This window comes from Balaenoptera physalus (genome assembly GCF_965194825.1).
Source record: "Balaenoptera physalus genome assembly, chromosome: 4".
Lineage (NCBI taxonomy): Eukaryota > Metazoa > Chordata > Mammalia > Artiodactyla > Balaenopteridae > Balaenoptera > Balaenoptera physalus.
The window spans coordinates 118,393,819-118,417,770 of NC_138891.1; the positions used below are offsets into that span (position 1 = coordinate 118,393,819).

Sequence of the window (23,952 nt, forward strand, 5' to 3'; positions counted from 1 at the left end):
CTTAGAAGTACCTGGTACATAGTAAGTACTAGGTTTCAGCTGTTGCTAGTTATTATACTGTTCATATTAGCTTTTCAAAAGATAGGACTGATTTGCATTCAGAAATTCATATTAATGAAAAAAATTAATTATGGCGATGATATCCTTGAGTGTAAGACTTCAGTGATCTTGTCATAAAGAAACTGTAGCCCTAAAGGGGACTGGTTGCAAAGACAAAGAAGTTAAAGTTTTAGGTTTCAGTAAAGTGTTGAACTTTGTGTAACCTATTGTTAGTAGTAATAATACGTTATTAAATTATGTTTTCCTTTTAGTGTCTAATTTTGAAAACTACTTTTCCTGCAAACATGTGAAACATTTATAATGCTAGCTAGTGGGAATATAATTTGATTTATAACCAGCTTTTCAGGCCGTAATCTTTGGCCATAAAGTGTCAGACTGATAAGCCGTTTTCAAAAGGGAAGAAAGATCACCTGACCAACTACTCATACTTCCAGAGAAATTAAGCAAATACCTTTCAGTCATTACAGTTTTTACATGAAACTTTTTGGACTGTTGCCTCTCTCTGTCACAATTTGGTTAGTTCTTTGTTCTGATGTCTTGGTTGAAGTATATTTATAATTCACATGATTATTTAGAATTATTACTTGCAATTAGAAAGATATCTAGATAATCCCCCTAGTACTTGGAAATTATTTACACCTCTAAATAATCCCAGGAACAAAGAACAAATCAAAGAGGAAATTTCAGGGTATTCTGAACTGAATAAAAATTAAAACATGATGTATCAAAATTAGAGGTATTTAGCTAAAACAGTGGTTAGTGGAAAATACATGAGCTAAATGCCTTATTAGAAAATAAGAATTGTTTCAAATTAATGGCATCAGATTGCGTCAAGAAATTAGGGGGGGAAAAGCTCGTTAATTTGAAAGCAGATGAAAGGAAATAATAAAGACAAAGTACATAAATCAATGAATTAGACATCAGGAAAACAGTAGAGAAAAATTAATGGAACCACAAACTGCTTCTTAAGAAAGTTGGTAAAATTGATAACCTTCTAAGTAGACTGAGTAAGAAAAAAGAGAGAAGAAACAAATTACCAAAATAAAGAATGAAAGAGGGGCAGGCACATCACTGCATATTCTGTAGACAATAAAAGAGAATAGTGGAATATTATAAACAACAGGCAAATATCTTAAAAGCTAACAACTATTGAAACTGATGAAAAGATAGATAACCTGAGTATCTCTATATTATATTAAAGAAATTGAATTTTTAGTTAAGAACCTACCCCCCAAAAAAAAAAAAAAATCAGTAGCAGCAAGGTTTATTGGTGAGTTATACCAAACATTTAAGGAAGAAATAATGGCAATTCTCTACATGTTTTCCCAGAAAATTGAAGAAGAGGTAAAACTTCCAAATTTACTCTATGAGACCAGCATTACGCTGAAACCAAAAGTAGAAAAATATGTTTCAAGAAAACTACAGACCAATATTCCTCATGAATAATAGAAGCAAAAATTGTCAGATTTTTGGCAAGTTGAATGCTGTAGTACATATAAAGGATAATAATACCTCATTGGCAGGTGGGGTTTATCCAGGACTGAAAGATTGGTTTAATGTTCAAAAATCAGTATAATTCATCATATTAACATATTAGACAAGAAGAGCCATATGACTATCTCAGTAGATGAAGAAAAAGGATTTGACAAAAGCTAACATATATTTATGGCAAAATCTCTCAGAAACTAGGAACAGAAAAAAACTTTTTTATCCTGCTAAAACTCATTTATGAGAAACTTACAACTAATTATAGTACTTTATGGTGTAAGACTGAATCCTTTTCCTCAAAGATCAGGAACAAACAAGATGTCCCTCACCACTTTTCTATTAAACATTAGACTGGAGTTCTTAACCAGTGCTGTAAGGTAAGAAAAAGAAATAAGCATGCAGATTGGAAAGGAAGAAACAAAGCTGTCTTTTCATTTACATGACTGATTGTCTATTTAGAAGATCCTGAGTACTCTACTAAAAAAAAAAGATGCTAGAATCAAGAAGTGAGTTCATTCAGCAACATTACATGATACAAGGCAAACATACAAAAATCAGTTGTATTTCTTAATACTAACAACACACAATTGGGAATTTAAATTAAAAAATACTTATGTAAGACAGCATAAAATATGGAATATTAGAGATAAAGTAGACAAAAGATATGGAAAACTACAAAACATTGCTGAGAGAAATTAAAGAAATAAAGAGATATACTATGTTCATGGATCAGGGGATTCAGTTTTTTTAAGATATCAATTGTACCCAGTTTAATCTATAGAATCAGTGCAATCCAGTTATAATCCCAGCAGGCATTTTCATAGGAATTGACAAATTGATTGTAAAATTTATCTGCAAAACCAAGGGATATGGAATAGCCATAGCAGTTTTAAAGAGAAAGGCAGCTTTGGAGGAATTAATTATTCAGCTACAATGATCAAGACACTGTGTTACTGGTGAAAAGATAGTCATATAGATCAGTAGAACAGAATAGAGAGTCCAGAAATAGAACAACACATATAGGGGTAATTGGTTTTAATCAAAGTTGCCAAAACAATTCAATGGTCAAAGGAAAATCTTTTAAACCAATGATGTCTTAGACAGAAAAATACTTTTCAACCTTTACAGGACACTATTTGTGAAAAAAAAAATCATAATGAATTATAGACCTAAAACAAAGAACTAAAACTATAAAAATTCTTGAGGAAAGCATAGAAAATTTTAGGGTTCTGGATTAAGAGAAGATTTCTTAAGAAGGACAATAAACAGGCACAAATCATACAAGAAAAAAAATTGATGTTTCATTTTCATCAAAATGAAAAGCTTGTCTTTGAAAAATTCATACAAAATGAAAAGGCAAGCCACAGATTGGGAGAAAATATTAGCAAAACATATATCATACAAAGGAATTGTATCTAAAATATATACAGAACTTTTACATCTCAATAGTAAGACAAGTAACCTATTACTATATTGGGAAAAATATCTCAACAGATTACAACACCAAAGAAGATACACAGATTGTAAATAACTACATGAAATGATGCTCAGTGTTACTAGTCATTAGGCCAAATGCAAGTTAAAATGAGGGGTGCCACTAGAAGAACTAAAGTTAAAAAATATCTACCATACAGTCTTGCCATTTCCCTTCAGTTCTTTACTCAAGAGGAATGAAACCATATGTCCACACAAAGCCACATCCAATAATATCCACTGCAGCTGGAACAGGTTAATGGATAAATAAGTTGTGGTCTGTCCACACAATGGAATCCCACTCAGCAATAAAGTGGAATTAATTATTAATGTACATAATCATACGGGTGAAGTTCAAAATAATTATACCGATTGCAGGAAACCATTGACTAAAATGAGTACATAGCGTATGATTTGATTTATATAAATTTCTAGAAAGTGTAAAGTAACCATGGTCACCTGGGAATGATTAGGGAGGGGAGTGAGGGATGAAGAAAGTTTTGGGGGTGATGGACAGGTATGTTATTGATTGTGGTGATACATTCATGGATGTATACGTATGTGAAGCTTGTAAAATTGTACACTTTCTAATGTACAGTATATTGTACATCAGTTATATCGTGATAAATCTGTTTAAAAAAAGATAAAGAACTGTGTTTGAATAATTTCTAGATGTGGTGGTATTTTCATAATTTAGCCATGCAGTGGCTAGTCTTAACAGCAATCACTAATTTTGCCTTTTGAAATTCAAGATTTTCTAGCCACAGGAATTGGCTGAGAGCAAAAAATGTTTTATTAAAGTATTTAACTTTTCACATATGCGTCTCAGCAGAATTTCACTTAATTTTCAAAAGTCATTTATTTCATTCTTGTCACTTGGCAAGGAATGTCTCAAAAAACTGCCTTGCCTTAGGTACAGTGATAAATGAAGAAATTGATCACAGGAAATTAAGGAGATTTCTGAAAATTATTTTATGGATTAAAATTTTTAGCATTCACACTCTTGAAACCTATTTATATAGGGCACTTGTTGGGGAATAGTAAGTACCACAGAAAAATCATGGATTAGTTTTTTATCTCATTTAAAACTTTTGCATTTCATCTTTATCATCAATGGTGGAATTTATTATGCTTAAATAAAATCCATGTTTTCTATAACTTAGCATTTTTATGTTAGACTTTATGTACTTTCTGATTGCTGTAATGGGTATGTAGTTTTTAGATCAAATAAATATTTGGAATCAATTTTATTCCTTTACACCTATTTCTTAGGACTGCTTTTTAATGTATTGTGGGAGCAACTGTTTCTTTATTAATTGATTATATTCTGGGTAACAACTGTACACACACAGACACACACTGCTACAAAACTATGCAAACTTGGAAAATTTTTCTAATATTTAAATAGTATATGTAAGCTTTATCTGTTAAAATTGTTATTTCAGGAGCTAACCGTAGTAAGAACTGCCCATCTGATTTGTTACCATAATGTATTTCACTAAGACATGTGAATTACATTCTTATAAAAAGTTTTCTTGTTATTTTAAAATAAATTGTTTGTGATTGATAATATTGGGTTGTTTTTGTGCCTTCTGGAAGAAGAAGAAAAACAGTAGTGAGTTTTCAAAGGAACACTAGAAAGATGATACATTAGTCTAATATTAGGATCTAGTCTAATTACTTATTAGACTAATGTGTCTGATAATTAGGATTTTCACATAACAGTGGCAGTAGTGATTCATTGCTGAATGAAAAACATTAATTTCAGTAGATGTGGAGTTTGAAGAGATCATTGACTTGGAGGGGCCTTGGGGAAGGCTTCATGGAGGAGGGGGATTTTTGCTTAAATGGGTTTATTGAGCGTAAAGTACGTAAGTAGTGCCTGGCACGTGGTTAGCACTCATTGAATGTTGGCTCTTGTTATTGCTGCCCTCAGCAGCAGCTGGGCTTTGCTGAATGGAAAGGATTATAATAAACAGACTTAAATGAGGATATTCTTGGCTGGGTAATGACATGATTTACTGTGAATATGTGGCATTTATTCTAAAATTGTGAGCTTAGTCTAGGTCCTCTGCTCTTTCCGTGTTTGACTCCTTCTTTCATTCTGCTAGATGACACGATCACTCCTCTTTTTTTATGGTAATAGGAGTGCTAGATTCATCCCTAATCTATATTAAATTTTTGGTTAATTTTAAAATGAGTATCTCTTTACCAGTAAAGATTTTAATCGTCACCTAAGGATTTTTTCTTTTTTTTCAATAGGAGCATCGGAATTTGCCTTTTATGCGTGAGCTTCGGTATCTATTTGCACTTCTTGTTGGTACTAAAAGGAAATATGTTGATCCATCAAGAGCAGTTGAAATTCTTAAGGATGCTTTCAAATCAAGTGACTCCCAGCAGGTAGCTTTGTTGAGCTTACTTGTTTATTAACTTTTTATTTTATTTAATCTGATCTTTTCTTAAGCAGTTTTTTTCAAAGATAAATGACAAAGATGTTGTCATTTATCTTTATACAAATAAGCTGGAGCCATTTAAAACATTGTTTATTTGGAAGATTTACTTTTAAATTAAGAAATAGTGATAATCTTGAAAGTATATGATAAATGAAGCTGTAATTTATATTATAATTAAAATTACTAAATGAAAGCAGTGGGTAAAATTAAGAATGTTCACAAATTTTTAATTAAAAATCTTCACCAAGGTGTGATAACCCAGTGTCAGTGTAGTATACACGCTTTTGATATGCCTCTCTTTGCTGGCAGAAAGTAGTTTTCCGTAATTACTCAGAAAAGGTTTCTGAATGACATTAACATTGTTATTAGTTCTTTTATTTCCCAATCTTTATGTAGTGCTGTTTGGTTGCTTTTTTATCATTTTTTTAGAAAGAATATTGGGAATTTTCCTATAAAAATAGAAAATGTCTATAAACAAACCACAAACCAACATTTTCACGTATAATGTGAGAAGTCAGAGAAATTAAAGAAGGAAAGCGGAAGAGAAGGAAAGAAAGTAGCAGAGAATAATAGCAACAGTGTTGGAAAAGATGACAATGACATAATGGGCAAAAGATAAAGACAATACTTGAGAGGAGATTTTAAAAATCTGCTACGTTTGCAGTGTAGTTGTTGTAGTACTTGAATATATATCTGTTACGTGGATGTGTGGAGAGCTGAAAGATGTCTGATTTTGCCACTGCCTTCCCTGTGCTTTTTTTTTTTTTAATTCATTTTTTATGGCAAAGATAAGTGAACAAAAAAGGTGGTCACATCAGAATTTGCTTATATTTGCTGCTGTTTTCAGTTTTTCTCCCCCCTAACATTTTCTTCTAAAGAGTATTGGATAAGTAGGAAAACTTTTTGTTTCTTGTCAGATATAACCTTGCAGAGTAAGTAATGTTATAGAAAAGTATGGAAAGCCATTTTAAAGTATTATATTAGTTTGCTAGGACAGCTGTAACAAATTACCACAAACTGAGTGATTTCAAGACAATAGAAAATGATTATCTTATAGTTCTAGAAGCCAGAAATTCAAAGTAAAGGTGTTGTCAGGGCCGTGCTCCCTCCGGTGGCTCTTAAGGAGAATCCTTCCTTGCCTCTACCATCTGGTGACTCCTGGTGTTCCTTGGCTTGTGGTGCCAGTCTCTTGTCTTCATCTTTACACGACCTTTTCCCCTGTTATGTCTGTGTGCCTGCTCTTTTTTTTTTTTTTCCTCTTATAAGAGTACCCATCATTGGATTTAGGGCCTACCTTAAACCAGGATGATCTTATCTTGAGATCCGTACCTTCTTTACATCTGCAAAGACTCTTATTCCAAATACAGACGGATTCTGAGGATCCAAGTGGACATATATCTTGACAGGCCTCAATTTAACCCACTACAGGTGGTATGGATGTTTATAACTGGCATTTTGTGTTAAGTTTAGTTGTCTTTATATGGGTTTGGAGCAATTTATTTAAGCTTCCTAGACCTTAGTTTCAACATTTTAAAGGTAAATAGGTTGACCCAGATGCTCTTCAAAAAACTTCTAGCTGTGAAAATGTATAATAGTAAGTTTGTTTTATATTTGGGACTATTTTGATAAAGGCAAATTGCTTACACTTATTTATCTGTCTTTGGGAATTCATAGTAGGGTTGCTTTATCCCCCCAGCCCACCCCACCCCACTCCACTCCCCATGCAGGTTCTATACAAATCTGTTTGCTGTGCTCCAGGTCGGAGTGTTGAAAGAATTTTATGGTAGTTGATAAGTACAACTGCCACTGCTTATTCCTGTTTATCTATGTCAGGTGATGTAGGACCGAAGAGATGGCAAAAGGTGAAGATAGTGCTGGTTCTGATTGGAGAATCAGTTTGACGTTCATGAGGTGGTAGACTTGTTAGTTGGGGAGTCAGTGATTAATTAGGCTCAACCTATCCAAATTAACAGATATCTTAGTAAAATCGGATATGGCTTAAAAAGTTGTGCATTAACAGTTGAATTGAAAAAATGAATTGTTTAAAAACACATATTCCTTCTAAGACAGAAGCCAGTAATAAATCTTTATATAATGAAGAACTCTTTGGTAATGTGGGTCCTTCATTTTATAAAGATTCATTAGAGAGCTCTTTGTGGGGGGGTAATAACTCTTTTTAAAAATCTCATTGATAAGTTTGAATTTTTATATATATATATATATATATATATATATATACACACACACATATATATATATACACACACACACACACATATATATTTTTTTCCCTCCTAAGGTGAAACCCAATTACATGATTATGAATATAATGCTTGTTTTTCTCAAATACTGAGTTTATGCTCTGGTTAAGTTATAAATATTTCTTGCATTTGATGTGAGACATTTCATATGATACCTTTGTGAGGAGTCAGTTAATTATACCTTTGAAAAGACTGGCTGTAAGTTTTATGTTGCGGTATTTAGTGTTTTCATTGGTAGGCTCGAATATCAACAAGACTTTTTTTTTTCCCCCACAGCAAGACGTGAGTGAGTTTACACACAAATTATTAGATTGGTTAGAAGATGCCTTCCAAATGAAAGCTGAAGAGGAGACGTAAGTTACTGTGAAATTTAGTGATGGAGATAAATTAGGAGATCGATAAATAACACTCATTTTTTTTTTCTTATGTATTCATTGTCAACAGAGAAATAAGAATCTGAGATAAGTGTGTGGAAACCTAAATGTTATCTGTATTATTGACAAGCTCTTTGGAATTTGTGGCTGCAGATGTTGGGTAGCTTTAGATGTCCAATATAAGGTCAGAATCTAGTGAGAGGTATCTCAGAAGTGATCTCTGAAAAAGCTAACCCCACATCCTCAGTTTTTATTCCATGAAGTCATATTCCATGAAGAAGAATGGGTTAGTGGTAGGGAAACATGCCAGGAGTAATAATTCTGATGAAATCTTTTTACATGGAATCGTGAGGACATTCATGATTCCTTCCATGTAAAATTTCTCCTTAACATTCCCTGGGGCTTTTTATTTTGTGCCCATTTAGTTGAACGACTAAGACTCTGGTAATTTAAAATATATGGGCAGACCTCCTTAAAGGAAGGAATTCACACACTTTCAGGGTGGTCCTACTCCCACTCTTCTGAGGCCACTCTCCTAACACCAAACATTGGTTCCTTTGTGCATCTTCCTGAAACATTGGTGGACCATTTAGAATTTGCCACCACAGGTTCTGATGTTATTCTACAAGATGCATTACGTAAATTAACACCTAGAATACAGGCAGAAATCCAAGGCTGAAAATTCTTTCCTTCTCTTTTTATCTATTTTTGTTTTTATTTGTTCTTCTTCCAGTTTTACTGAGATATAATTGACATAACAGCACTGTGTAAGTTTGAAGTATACAGCGTAATGATGTGACTTACATACATCATAAAACGATGACCACAATAAGTTTAGTGAACATCCATCATCTCATATAGATACAAAATATAAGAAAAAGAAAAAATATTTATCCCTTGTGACGAGAACTCTTAGAATTTATTCTTACAAATTTCAAATATAACATACAGCAGTGTTAATTGTATTAATCATTTCAGTACTTATTTATCTTATGACTGCAAGTTTGTACCTTTTGACCACCTTTGTCATCATACGAAGATATTCAATTATTATTGACTATATTCCCCATGCTGTACATCCCTGTGACTCACTTATTTTGTATCTAGAAGTTTCTACCTCTTAATTTCCCTCACCTACTTCACTCATCCCCCGCCACCATCCACTTTCTTACTGGCAACCATCTGTTTGTTCTCTGTACCTATGACTCTGTTCTGTTTTATGTTTGTTCATTTGTTTTTTAGATTCCATATGTGAGTGAAGTGATACACTATTTGTCTTCCTCTGTCTGACTTATTTCACTTAGCATAATACCCTCTAGGTCTATCCGTGTTGTCACAAATGGCAAAGTTTCATTCTTTTTTATGGCTGAATAATATTACGTGGAATGTGTATACACACACACACACACACACACACACACACATCTTTATCCATTTATCTATCAGTGGGCACTTAGGTTGCATCTATATCTTAGCTATTGTGAATAATGCTGCAATGAACTTAGGGGTGCATATATCTTTTTGAATTAGTGTTTTTGTTTTCTTTGGATAAGTATCCAGAAATGGAATTGCTGGATCATATATGGTAGTTCCATTTTTAACTTTTTGACAGCCTCCATACTGTTCGGCATAGTGACTGTACCAATTTACATTACCACCAAGAGTGCATGAGGGTTCCCTTTTCTCCACATTTTCGCCAACGCTTGTTGTTTGCTGTCTTTCTTGTTTGTTTGTTTAGCCTCCATGTGCTTGTGTTTTTTACATTTTTTTCCCTGTAATTTATTTCTAATCTCATAGCGTTGTGGTCAGAAAAGATGCTTGATATGATTTCAATTTTCTTAAATTTACTGAGCCTTGATTTGTGACCCAACATGTGATCTGTCCTGGAGAATGTTCCGTGTGCACTTGAGAAGAAAGTGTAATCTGCTGTTTTCGGATGGAATGTCCTATAATATCAATTAAATCTATCTGGTCTATTGTGTCATTTAAAGCTTGTGTTTCCTTATTAATTTTCTGTCTGGATGATCTGTCCATTGGTGTAAGTGAGGTGTTAAAGTCCCCCACTATTATTGTGTTACTGTTGATTTCCTCTTTTATAGCTGTTAGCATTTGCCTTATGTATTGAGGTGCTCCTATGTTGGGTGCGTATATATTTATAATTGTTATACCTTCTTCTTGGATTGATCCCTTGATCGTTATGTAGTGTCCTTCCTTGTCTCTTGTAACATTCTTTATTTTAAAGTCTATTTTATCTGATACAAGTATTGCTACTCCAGCTTTCTTTTGATTTCCATTTGCATGGAATATCTTTTTCCATCCCCTCACTTTCAGTGAGCATGTAAGTGTGGGCTTATTTCTGGGCTCTCTGTTCTGTTCCATTTATCTACCTGTCTGTTTTTGTGCTGATACTATACTCTTTTGATTTCCATAGCTTTGTAGTATAGTTTGAAATGAGGAAGCATCATACCCTTGGTTTTAGCTAACAATTTTTTTACATATATCTATTCTTTTTCAGATTCTTTTCTCATATAGGTTATTACAGAGTATTGGTTAGAGTTCCCTGGGCTATACAGTAGGTCCTTGTTGATTATCTATTTTATATATAGTAGTGTGTATATGTTAATCACAACCTCCTAATTTATCCCTTCCCCTCCACCTTTCCCCTTTGGTAACCATAAGTTTGTTACCTATTTCTGTGAGCCTGTTTCTGTTTTGTAAAGTTCATTTGTATCATTTTTTTAGATTCCACATGTAAGTGACATTGTATGATACTTGTTTTTGTCTGACTTACTTCACTTAGTATGATAATCTCTACTCCATTCATGTTGTTGCAGATGGCATTATTTCATTATTTTTTATGGCTGAGTAATATTCCATTGTATTTATGTACCACATCTTCTTTATCCATTCATCTGTCAGTGGATATTTAGGTTGCTTCCATGTCTTGGCTATTGTAAATAGTGCTGCAATGAACATTGGGGTGCATGCATCTTTTTGAAGTATGGTTTTCTCTGGATATATGCCCAGGAGTAGGGTTGCTGGATCATATGATAGCTCTATTTTTAGTTTTTTAAGGAACCTTCATACTGTTCTCCATAGTGTCTGTACCACTTTATATTCCCACCAACAACATAGCAGAGTTCCCTTTTCTTCATGCCCTCTCCAGCATTTATTGTTTGTAGACTGTTTGATGATGGCCATTCTGACCAGTGTGAGGAGATACATCATTGTAGTTTTGACTTGCATTTCTCTAATAATTAGCAAGGTAGAGCATCTTTTCTTGTGTGTGTTGGTCATCTGTATGTCATCTTTGGAGAAATGTCTATTTAGATCTGCCCATTTTTTTGATGGGGTTATTATTTTTATTATTATTAATTTTGATATTGAGCTGCATGAGCTGTCTGTGTATTTTGGAGATTAATCTCTGGTTGGTCGCATCTTTTACAAATATTTTTTTCCATTCTGTTGGTTGTCTTGTCATTTTGTTTATGGTTTCCTTTGCTATGCAAAACCTTTTAAATTTAATTAGGTTCCATTTGTTTATTTTTGTTTTTAATTTTCATTACTCTAGGAGGTGGATCCAAAAAGGATCTTGCTGTGATTTATGTCAAAGAGTGTTCTGCTTATGTTTCCCTCTAAGAGTTTTATAGTATCTGGTGTTACATTTAGGTCTTTAATCCAAATCCATTTTGAGTTTACTTTTCTGGATGGTGTTAGCAAATGCTCTAATTTCATTCTTTTATATATAGCTGTGCAGTTTTCCCAGCACCACTTATTGAGGAGACTGTCTTTTCTCCATTGTATATTCTTGCCTCCTTTGTCATAGATTAATTGGCCGTAGGTGCATGGGTTTATTTCTGGGCTTTCTATCCTGTTCCATTGATCTGCAAGTCACTCTTTGTGCCATTACCATACTGTTTTCATTACTATAGCTAAAGTCAGGGAGCCTGATTCCTCCAGCTCAGTTTTTCTTTCTCAAAATTGCTTTCGGTATTTGGGGTCTTTTATTTCCATACAAGTTTTAAGATTTTTTTGTTCTAGATGGGCAAAAAATACCATTTGTAATTTGGTAGGGATTACATTGAATCTGTAGATTACCTTGGGTAGTATAGTCATTTTGACAATGTTGATTCCTCCAATCCAAGAACATGGTATATCTTTCCGTCTATTTGTATCATCTTCGATTTCTTTCATCAGCATCTTATAGTTTTCGGAGTATAGGTCTTTTGCCTCCTTAGGTAGGTTTATTCCTAGGTAATTTATTCTTTTTGATGCGATGGCAAATGGGATTGTTTCCTTAATTTCTCTTTCTGATCTTTTGTTATTAGTTTATAGAAATGCAACAGATTTTTGTGTATTAATTTTGAATCCTCCAACTTTACCAGATTCATTGATGAGCTCTAGTAGTTTTCTGGTACCATCTTTAGGATCTTCTGTGTATAGTATCATGTCATCTGCAAACAGTGACAGTTTTACTTCTATTCCAATTTGGATTCCTTTTATTTCTTTTTCTTCTCTGATTACCATGGCTAGGGCTTCCAAAATTATGCAGAATAAAAGTGGCTAGAGTGGACATCCTTGTCTTGTTCCTGATCTTAAAGGAAATGCTTTCAGTTTTTCACCATTGAGTGTGATGTTAGCTGTGGGTTTGTCATACATGGCCTTTATTATGTTGAGTTAGGTTCCCTCTATGCCCACTTTCTGGAGAGTGTTTATCATAAATGGGCATTGAATTTTGACAAAAGCTTTTTCTGCATCTATTGAGATGATCATATGGTTTTTAATCTTCAGTTTGTTAATGTGGTGTATCACATTGATTGATTTGCAGATATCGAAAAGTTCTTGCATCCCTGGGATAAATCCCACTTGGTCAAGGTGTATAATCCTTTTAATTTGTTTTTGGATTCAGTTTGCTAGTATTTTGTTGAGGATTTTTGCATCTATGTTCATTAGTGATATTGGCCTGTAGTTTTCTTTTTTTGTGACATCTTTGCCTGGTTTTGGTATCAAGGTGATGGTGGCCTCATCGAATGAGTTTGGAGTGTTCCTTCCTCTGCAATTTTTGAAATAGTTTCAGAAGGATACTTGTTAACTATTCACTAAATGTTTGATAGAATTTACCTGTGAAGCCATCTGGTCCTGGGCTTCTGTTTGTTGGAAGCTTTTATATCACAGTTTCAATTTTAGTGCTTGTGATTGGTCTGTTCATATTTCCTATTTCTTCCTGGTTCAGTTTTGCGAAATTGTACCTTTATAGGAATTTGTCCATTTCTTCTAGGTTTTCCATTTTATTGGTATATAATTGCTTAGAGTAGTCTCCTATGCTCCTTTTTATTTCTGTGGTGTCAGTTGTAACTTCTCCCTTTTTTGTTTTTTTCTAATTTTATTGATTTGAGCCATCACCCTCTTTTTCTTCATGAGCCTGGCTAAAGGTTATCAATTTTGTTTGTCTTTTCAAAGAGCTAGGTTTTAGTTTCATTGATCTTTTTTATTGTTTTTTTCATCTCTATTTAATTTATTTCTGTTCTAATCTTTACAATTTCTTTCCTTCTGCTAACTTTGAGTTTTGTTTGTTGTTCTTTCTCTAGTTGTTTTAGGTGTAAGGTTAGGTTGTTTACTTGGGATGTTTCTTCTTTCCTGAGGTAAGATTGTATTGCTATAAACTTCCCTCTTAGAACTGCTTTTGCTATGTACCATAGGTTTCGGATCCTCATGTTTTCGTTTTCATTCATCTCTAGGTATTTTTTGATTTCCTCTTTGACTTCTTCAGTGATCCATTGGTTATTTAGTAGCATATGGTTTAGCCTCCACATGTTTGTGTTTTTTTAGTTTTTTCTCGTATTTGTTGTCTGATCTCATAGTGTCGTGGTCGGAAAAGATGCTTGATACGATTTCAATCTCAAATTTATAGAGGCTTGCTTTGTGGCTCGTCATGTGATCTGTGCTGGAGAATGTTCCATGTTCACTTGAAAAGATTGTGTATTATGCTACTTTCAGATGGAACGCTCTATAAATATCAGTTAAGTCTATGTGATTTAGTGTGTCATTTAAGGCCTGTGCTTCCTTATTGATTTTCTGTCTGCATGATCTGTCTGTTGATGTAAGTGGGCTGTTAATGTTCTCCACTGTTATTGTTTTACTGTTGATTTCTCCTTTTATGGCTGTTAGCATTTGCCTTCTATGTTGAGGTGCTCCTATGTTGGATGCATATATATTTACAATTGTTTTGTCTTCTTGTATTTTTCCCTTGATTATTATGTAATGTCTTTCTTTGTCTCTTGTAACAGTCTTTATTTTAAAGTCTGTTTTGTCTGATATGAATTTTGCAACTCCAGCTTTCTTTTAATTTCCGTTTGTATGAAATACCTTTGTCCATCCCCTCACTTTCAGTCTGTATGTGTCCCTAGATCTGAAGTGGGTCTCTTGTAGACAGCATATATAAGGGTCTTGTTTTTGCATCCATTCAGCCAGTCTCTGTCTTTTGGTTGGAGCATTTAATCCATTTATGTTTAAGGTCATTACCGATACATACTTACTGCCATTTTGTTAATTATTTGGGGTTTGTTTTTGCAGGTCTTTTTTCTTCCCTTCCTATTTTGTTCTCTTCTCTTGTGATTTGATGACTGTCTTTAGTGTTGTGTTTGTATTGCTTTTTCTTTTTTGTGTGTGTATCTATTATAGATTTTTGGTTTGTGGTTGCCATGAAGTTTTGATATAGCAGTCCATATGTATATACAAGATTGTTTTAAGTTTCTGGTCTCTTAATTTCAAATGCATTTCCAGTATTCTATATTTGTACTCACCTTTTCTCACAATTGCTTGTTTTGATACCATATTTATGTATGTATATTTTCCTACCTTTACTGTATTTTTGCCTTTACTGGTGAGCTTTCCCATTTGTAATTTTCTTGTTTCTAGTTGTGGCCTTTTCTTTTCTACCTAGAGAAATTCCTTTAGCATTTGTTGTAAAGTAGGTTTGGTGGTGCTGAATTCTCTTAGCTTTTGCTGGTCTGTAAAGCTTTTGATTTCTCTTTTGAATCTTGAACGAGAGCTTTGCTGGGTAGAGTATAAGAATATACTTGTAGGTTTTTTTCCCTTCATCACTTTAGATATATGTGTTAGTCCGTTCTGGCCTGCAGAATTTCTGCTTAAAAATCAACTGATAACCTTATAGGGTTTCCCTTGTATGTTATTTGTTGCTTTTCCCTTGTTGCTTTTAATATTTTCTCTTTGTCTTTAATTTTGTCAATTTGATTAATATGTGTCTTGGTGTGTTCCTCCTTGGGTTTATCCTGTATGGCACTCTCTGTGCTTCCTGGACTTGGGTGACTGTTTCCTTTCCCATGTTAGGTAAGTTTTCAGCTATTATCTTTTCAAATATTTTCTCAGGCCCTTTCCTCTCCTTATGGGACCTCTATAATGCGAATGTTAGTGCATTTAAAGTCCCAGAGATCTCTTAAACTGTCCTCATTTCTTTTATTCTTTTTTCATTATTCTGTTCCACAGCAGTGATTTTCACCATTCTGTGTTCCAGCTCACTTATCCATCCTTCTGCCTCATTTATTCTGCTATTGATTTATTCTAGTGTGTTTTTCATTGCAGATATTGTATTGTTGAACTCTGTTTGTTTGTTCTTTAAATCTTCTAGATCCTTGTTAAACATTCCCTATATCTTCTTGGTCTGTGCTTCCATTCTTTTTCCAAGATCTTGGATCATCTTTACTATTACTGTGAATTCTTTTTCAGTTAGATTGCCTGTCTCCACTTCACTTAGTTGTTCTTCTGGGGTTTTATCTTGTTACTTCATCTGGAACATGTTCCCCTGCTGTCTCATTTTATCTAACTTTGTATTTGCAGTGTCACAGGCTGCAGGATTGTAGTTCCTCTTGCTTCTGGTGTCTGACCCCTGGTAGGTGAGGCTGGTCTAAGAGGCTTGTGCAGGCTTCCAGGTGGGAGGGACTGATACCTGCCCACTGGTGGGTGGAGCTGGGTCTTGTCTCTGTGGTGAGCAGGGCCCTGTCAAGCAGTGTGTTCAGAAGCAGCTGTGGGCTCAGGAAAACTTTAAGCAGCCTGTCTGCTGATGGGTGGGGCTGTGTTCCTACCCTGTTGGTTGTTTGGCCTGTGGCATCCCAGCACTGGAGCCTCTGGGCTCTTGGGTGGGACCAGATCTTTGCATCAAAATGGTGGCCTCCAGGACAGCTCACGCCAATGAGTACTCACCAGTACCTCTGCCACCAGTGTCCTTGTTTCTGCAGTGAGCCAGAGCCGCCCCCCGCATCCCCAGGAGACCTTCCAAGACCAGCAGGTAGGTCTGGCCCAGGCTCCTGTGAAGTCACTGCTTTTTCCCCTGGGTCCCGGTGTGCACAAGACCTTGTGTTCACCCTCCAAGAGTGGCATTTCTGTTCCCCCCAGTCCTGTGGAGTTCCTACGATCAAGCCCTGCTGGCCTTCAAAGCAAATGCTCTGGGGGCTCCTCCTCCTAATGCCAGATGCCCAGACTGGGTAGCCTGATGTGGGGCTCAGAACTCTCTTTCCTGTGGGAGAACCTCTGCGGTATAATTATTTTCCAGTTTGTGGGTTGCCCACCCAGCATGTGTGGGATTTGATCATGAATACACCCCTCCTACCTTCTCATTGTGGCTTCTTCCTTGTCTTTGGAACTAGAGTATCCTTTTTTGGTTGGTTTCAGTCATTTTTTGTCGATGGTTGTTCAGCAGGTAGTTGTGATTTTGTTGTTTGTGTGAGATGGTGAGCTCAGGTCCTTCTACTCGGCCATCTTGTCTGCTCCTAGATAGCTTAAGGAGCACTGACTTTGATGACAAAAACCAAGTCCTAGCCAATCTGCCAACTAGGTGTGTAAACTCAGACAAGTTGTGCCTTTCTGAGCAATAATTTTCTCATTCCGAGAAAGGAGTTGCACTTACATGTGCTTTCCCACCAGGCACTTAAAACCAAACTCACAGGCCCTGTGCCACCTCAGACCAGTTCCAGCTGGGTTACTAGGGTAGGGCAGCTTGATACTTTTGGTTTTGCTCTTTTTTCTCAAGACTGTTTTGTGTATTCAGGTCTTTTGTGTTTCCATACAGATTTTAGGATTATTTTTTCTAGTGTTGTGAAAACTGCCTTTGGTATTTTTATAGAGATACGTTGAGTCTGTAGATTGCTTTGGGTAGTATGATCATTTTAACAGTACTAATTCTTCCAATCCATGAGCACCATATATGTTTCCATTTGTTTGTGTCTGCAGTTTCTTTCATCAGTTTCCTAGTTTTCTGAGTACAGGCCTGTTACTTTCTTAGTTAGATGTATCTTTTTTTTTCTATTTTAAAATTATGGCCAGCCTTATTGTCCAAAAAACGCGTAATAACGTAGTCTGCAATGAGATTGAATTAAAGTAAAAATATTCTAATTATATATTGTTAGCAACTAGGAGATGCTTCTAAAAGTTTATATAGCCCTCATCATTTGTTCTCAGATTCTCAGGGGAAAAATAAGTTTCCAAATTATATCCACTTGATCTTTTAAGGAAAAATCCAAACAGATTATACTTAAAAGTCAGATTCTTTTGCCCTTTGGTTGCAGTCTAACAAAAAAGAAATCATTTTTGACTTTCTGAGTTTGTTCAGCCTTTACACTACAGGCCTGTCTTTTCTGTGCCTGAATTGAGTTGAGGTTCTTCAGATGAAGCCTGCATTCTCTTTCACTTGTATGTGTGTAGTTCTTTCAGTCCTTCAGATGTAGAATTTCATATACTCTAATTTTAGATTTTGAAGGATTATTAGGACACATGATTAACATTGATCTCTTACTTTCAAAATTTTGAAACAAAAGCAGAACTTCAACCCTTTAACTTTCAGTCCAGCTATGATATTCCTAGATCTTAGTGCAATCCATACTCAAGTTATTGTTGCTAAAGACTGTAGCAGAAAATCTGGATAATGTCATAAATGGAGGCAATCATCATGGTTTTAGTTCTGCCAAGATGCCTGTCATTAAGGGCCAATTGGTCTTAGACAACTAACGTTGGAAGAAATCTCTCTAGATTATGGCGCTAAACCTACAGTATCTGAGGGAAAAAATTCTACTGTTAGAAACTGTCTTGAGAATGTGGCATTGAACAAAGCCACTTCCTTCTTGGCATGTTTAGAAGTTTATGATGCTAACGGCTCTGGTCAGGTGCCCTTGTTTTCTGTCCACCAGCACTCTTAAGCTACATTTTTCTTACGAGCTTCAGTTTGCTGGCCCTCAGTGCTGCATTGAATGTAAGCTCTTTCTAATAACATATTTTTGTGCCCAGTGGTTGCTGCCATTGCATTTTGGTATGGGATTGCTTAGGCCTGTAAAACCTGCTTTCTAGGTAGTTTCTTTCTTCTCTTCAGGTTAGCTTCATTTGGTAAATCTCCCCATCAGATTGCTGAACTGAATCTGCGGTTGATGCTTCTGAAACCTGAGTTCCAGCATCCAGTGAAGATCATCATCTCTATGATATGCTCTTTCCTCAGCTTTTGAAAGTTCTAGGCCTTGAGTATATTTCTTTCTGCTACTTTTTTTTTTCTGGGCGGGATAGCCCTTTAAGGTTCAGTTACATATGCGTTTTTTTCATTCTTCTTTAAGGAAGGCTTGGCTGAATTTTTAATAGGTTAACCTGCTTCTTAGTTCTACCTCATTCAGGACCAGCTCTGTTTGATGGACGAGTATCTTCTCTTTCTCTTCTTTTGACTTTGTTTTCTGCCCTATAAACTTGTTTTTGTATAACCTGCTCCTCTGTATTTTCTTGATAGGGCCCTCATAACGAGAGCTAGTGAAATATGAGTTAGGAGTATGCCCAAGTAATTTATTGTTCAAACATGCATTGTCCACCTTCACCTCTTTTGTGTTGCAGAATTCCACCAGGGTTCTGTCCTGTCAGACCAGCAGACAGCCCATGTGTGGACTTGATCTATGATTGTCCACCCTGGCTCCTCTTTAGTAAAACTCATGTTCCTTATACTTTTCCTTAGAGTTCCAACCCCCAAAATTTATTGAGCATGTTTCCTCAGAATGTGAACAATATCTATATCCCCATCTATGATTACTGAGTCTCTTTGAAGTTCTCTCAGTAATTCTTTGAATGCTTTACCCTGAAATCCCTAGTTCCTCCTCGAATCTATCCAGATTTTCTATAAGCAGCTCATATGGTAACCTATCTGCAACACAACTCCCTGATTACTTTTTATCTCTAGCCTTAGAAGACTGCCACTTGACTGTTTCCTGAATCCTGGTTATTTCTGAAAGGATCATTCTTTTCTGATTTTGGAGATCTTTCCTTATTACTCATTTACTTTTGAAAAATTCCTTTGGGTCCCAGTGTCAACTTTTCTGATCTAGTAACTAACAAGTTCTCTCCCCATTTCCTAAAACTGTTTTTAAAAGAAGTTAGAACTTTCCCATTTCATCTAAAATTGTCTTATTTGAAATATGTCCTTCTCCTCATTCATTTCTCAGTAGTTTTGTTTTTTCTTTACTGTTTATGGATCTAAAACTTTTTGAACCACTATGCTCTGCCTATCTAGAACAGAGCTTTCCAGTTGTTGTGCCATGGTAAGCCAGATTATAGGTATGTGGAGGTATTGATCCTGTTTCTGTTATCATGAGAAAACATGTGGTTTTATTCCAGAGTTCTCTGCATATATTATCTGTGCGCCAATGACATTAAAAAGATTGGGAAGCACTGAGTAGGTTACTCTATCAGTTGCCCTAGATCTCTGAACTCTTTCTGTGTCGACCTAATTCCCAAGGCTCAAGTGTCCCTGATACAGGTTTTCTTTAGTGATTTCTTTTGGCCTTTGCTATTTGTGTCAATCTAGCTTTTCTTCATGCAAGTGGTGGGTATATCATTTCTGTTATATCAATGGAAGTCTCACGTCTTTTAAATTGCTCTTCACTTGTGTTCCTTACATTTCTGTTGATAACCACAGTCTTAGTCCCTGATATTCAAAGCTTAAATGCACAGTAAAGAGTAAGACCTCTGAGAGGTTGCAAAGAAGGACAGGGTAAACAATTTCTAGAAGATTGGTCTGTCTGACTCCTTAGGGAAGGTCAGTGTGCATACCACAGGTCAGTGGAGAGCAGACCAAAATTCAGATATGAAGATTTGGAAAGAGAATTCAGAATTAGTCGAGCAGCTCTTACCCAGTTTCTTCTGCCAAAGTCACCAACCTGGTATGTCACTGCTCTTTCTATGCAGTATGTCTGTGACAGTAAGGAGAGAAACCAGGAATGTTGCTTTTCTACATGGAACTATGACGTGTGGAAATGGAGATACTAATATTTATGTCTAAAGATTCATAGACTTTTACATCAAGAGAGACAATCTTTGGATTCTTCCTCTCCCCCATATCAGTCTCAAGTCCTTTTTATTGTCACTGTAAAAAATAAGGTGTGAAATAAACTGTTTTCATAGAGTTAAAATGCCCAGAGATTAAGTATGCATAGTGGGAGGATTCATAGGTTTCAGAGGCAGACTTGAGTTTGCTTTTCAGTTTGAGCACTTACTAGTTGTGTGAATTTGGGCAAGTGACTTAGCGTAGTCTACAGTTTTATTACCAGTGCAATAGAGGTAAGAGTGCCACCTGCTACTATTTAGGGTGGGCTAGATAATCCTGTGGCAACATCCCCAAAACTTCAGAGGTTTATGTCACAGCCTTAGCTGTGCCCAATGAGTGTGAGCAAGGTGCTGTGCACATCCATTGACAGGGCCTTACGCTGACAGAGGCTTCATCTCATCACAGGATTCTGGGATCACCACATCAGTGAAAAGTATATTGGCTCTCAAAGTTACAGCCCAGAAATGGCACACATTACTTCCGCTCACATTTTGTTGTGCAAAGCAAGTCATGTGGTTTACTTAACTTCAAAGTTAATGGGAGCACCTCATACCCATTAGGATGGCTGCTATCAAAAAACAAAAAACAAAAAAAACCCTCACCAAACCAAAACCAAAACAAAACAGAAAATAACACGTGTTGATGAAGATGTGAAAAAATTGAAACATTTGTTCACTGTTGATGGGAATGTAAAATGGTGCAGCTGCTGTGGAAAACACGGTGGTTCCTCAAAAAATTAATACTAATATAATTATCATTTGATGGAGGGAATCTTTTCACAGTGTATACATATGTCAAATCTTCACACTGTACACTTTAAATACCTTACAATTTTGTTGGTCAATTGTATCTATAAAGATGAAAAAAAACAAGAATTAACCACATGATCCAGCAATTCTACTGCTGAATTTATATCCAAAAGAATTGATAGCAGGGTCCCAAAGAGATACTTGCACACTCATATTCATAGCAGCATTAGCACAATAGACAAAAGGTTGAAAGCAACTGATATGTCCATGGATGAATGGAAATACAAATGTGTTACACATACAATGGAATATCCTTAACAAGTAAGGAAACTCTGATACATGCTACAACATGGATGAAACTTGAAGACAAGACGCTAAGTGAAATAAGCCAGTCACAAAAAGACAATCACTGTATGTCACTTATATGATGTGTCAGTAGTCGTCAAACTCAAAGAAACAGAAAGTTAGGATGGTGATTGCCAGGGCCTGGCGGGAGGGAGGAATGTGGAGTTGTTTAATCAGTTTCTCAAGATGAAAAATAGTTCTGGAAGTTGGCTGTACAACAGTGTGAATATACTTAACACTGCCGAACTGTAAACTTAAAAATGGTTAAGGTGGTAAATTTTATATTGTGTGTATTTTATCACAGTTCAGATTTTTTTCAAATTTCAATAAAAAGTAAATGGGAAAGTGCTTCTTACTATGTACCTAAAAGTAGAGGGACAGAAATCTTTTTGAATAGCACTGATGACCACCACACTACCTCAAAGGATTGTCCCAGAGATTAAGTGAAGTACTTCCCACCAATTATTCTATGGTTTAAATGAGGGTGAATGTAACACATATATCAAGAGACAGATAGTGTCCTTCTCTCTTTTTTAAAATAAATCAGTTTTACTAATTTAAACACAAAATTTATGAAGAAAAATCTCTCTGCAGTTGTGGATACAACATACTTTTATATAGCAAGGCCAAAATAAACTTTGTGTTTTTAGACCACACGGTACAAAGCATTAAAAAAAAGTTAAAAATTGTCAGTTTCTATTTGCTTCAAGCAAAAAAGAAAAACAACAAATTTATATGTTAAAGAATTTGGAAAATTCACAGATGACTAATTTTACCAGCAACATGAAACTTTATAACAGATTGGAGTTTCTCTTTAGCTACCTGGGTTGAAGCTGGTGTTTTTCTCCTCACTGCTGATGGCTAGTGTTCATTCTTCTAGGTAAATGTGGCAAATGACTTATTAAAATTTTATAGAAATTTATTTTGATTAAGAGTGGCTTTCCCTCCTTCCCAACAAGTCCAAATAAGCATGTGCTGTACAGACTAAAAGTTCAAAATCGAAATGATAATGGAAAGATCAGGCACTTTGTGAATACAGACTCTACTCAGGTCTTCTTATAACGAGGTCCCACATAGTAAACTCATTTTAACCCTTACAACAACCTTGTGAGTTCCATTACTATTATTATCCTCAGTTGACAGGTGAAGAAACGGAAAATAAATTTAAGTACCTTGGCCCAACACTGTAAGTCGCAGCGCCAAACACATGATAACCACATAAATGTTATTGTCTTGGCATATATTATTGTTCTTTTAATGTTTTCTCTATTATTTACAGTTCTAAAAATTAAGAATTATAACCACATTTATATTTTTAACGTGATTTTTAGGGATGAAGAGAAGCCAAAGAACCCCATGGTAGAGTTGTTCTATGGAAGATTCCTAGCCGTGGGAGTGCTTGAAGGTATAGTTACACGTCTGCTTATTTATTACAATTGAGATATTATTAGCTGTTAGCTCCTTTGTCATGATAGTGACTTTATTTGTGGAATGGTTTTTAATTTTAATTTGACTTACTCTGTCTAGTAGTTTCTGCTGCATTGTTACTGCTAATCATTTATATAAAAAGCAAAGAATTGAGTGCATGTAAAGGAAAGTACAGAGATATTGTCACATGCTACTTGGTACTTAGTTAATGTTGTCCTGATGTTCTTTGCCTGGGACGGGTTCTGTGATACTGTGAATTGTTAGGATACAGGGATTAAGGGAGCAATTTGTGGATCTTTTAAAAATAATATTGGAGTTTAATACTGGGCTTGGTATGATGGTCACTGTTTTTGAGGGTTTCAAGTCTGTGCATGTTGAAAGCTGTACTTAGCAATTTAGCATAGTCAGGGTATTGCAGGGTTTCCATTTTGGGGGTGATTATAAAATTCTTCAGAATATAGTTTTCAAGAAAGAGTTGTACTCTGTCTTCTGAAAAATCAGTTGAGTGATACTATTCCTGTTACGTAAAGTCCAGGCCTCACCAGTTACTCTTTGGCTTTCCTAACAAGGGCAGGGAACTGACTCATAAGATATACTTCAAGTGATAATATTACTAAGTCCCAAAGCATACATTTTTGAAAAATTGTTATTCCCAAATGACCCTATACATCAGCTTTTGAAAGTTCACCCAAATCACCCGAAGTATAAAATTTGGGAAATTAATTTTTCTTCAGGATGTTAAGTGATGGATTCCCATGAAGTTTTGTTTGAATGTAGTTTTAAATTTGAGATTTGGAAAAAGGTAGACACTAACTCAGGATTTAATCAGACATCCTAAAGGTTATATTGAGGTGTTAGTACATTTTGTTTGCCTCAAATGCTAAATATTCATTATATAAGTAGTGGAATATTTTATATAGTGCATTGTATTCCAATTTGGGATGTCCACACTATCAT

The 23,952-nt window shown here is 35.3% G+C and overlaps 1 protein-coding gene and 1 long non-coding RNA gene across 6 annotated transcripts in view; one reads left to right on the plus strand and one right to left on the minus strand.

The window, feature by feature from the left end:
• USP25 (ubiquitin specific peptidase 25) overlaps positions 1-23,952 on the plus strand; it is a 138,133-nt gene that overhangs the window by 55,100 nt on the left and 59,081 nt on the right. For 4 of the 5 annotated variants that reach the window (XM_082460335.1, XM_082460336.1, XM_082460337.1 and 1 more), the window contains exons 7-9: positions 5,284-5,421; positions 8,012-8,088; positions 22,899-22,972. In XM_082460335.1, coding sequence (XP_082316461.1) covers positions 5,284-5,421; positions 8,012-8,088; positions 22,899-22,972 — 289 coding nt within the window. The remainder of the gene's footprint in view (positions 1-5,283; positions 5,422-8,011; positions 8,089-22,898; positions 22,973-23,952) is intronic. The other variant, XM_082460338.1, reaches the window with a different exon arrangement.
• Positions 1-23,952, minus strand: part of LOC309660204 — a 417,957-nt gene that overhangs the window by 53,270 nt on the left and 340,735 nt on the right. The gene's annotated exons all lie outside the window — the stretch shown is intronic.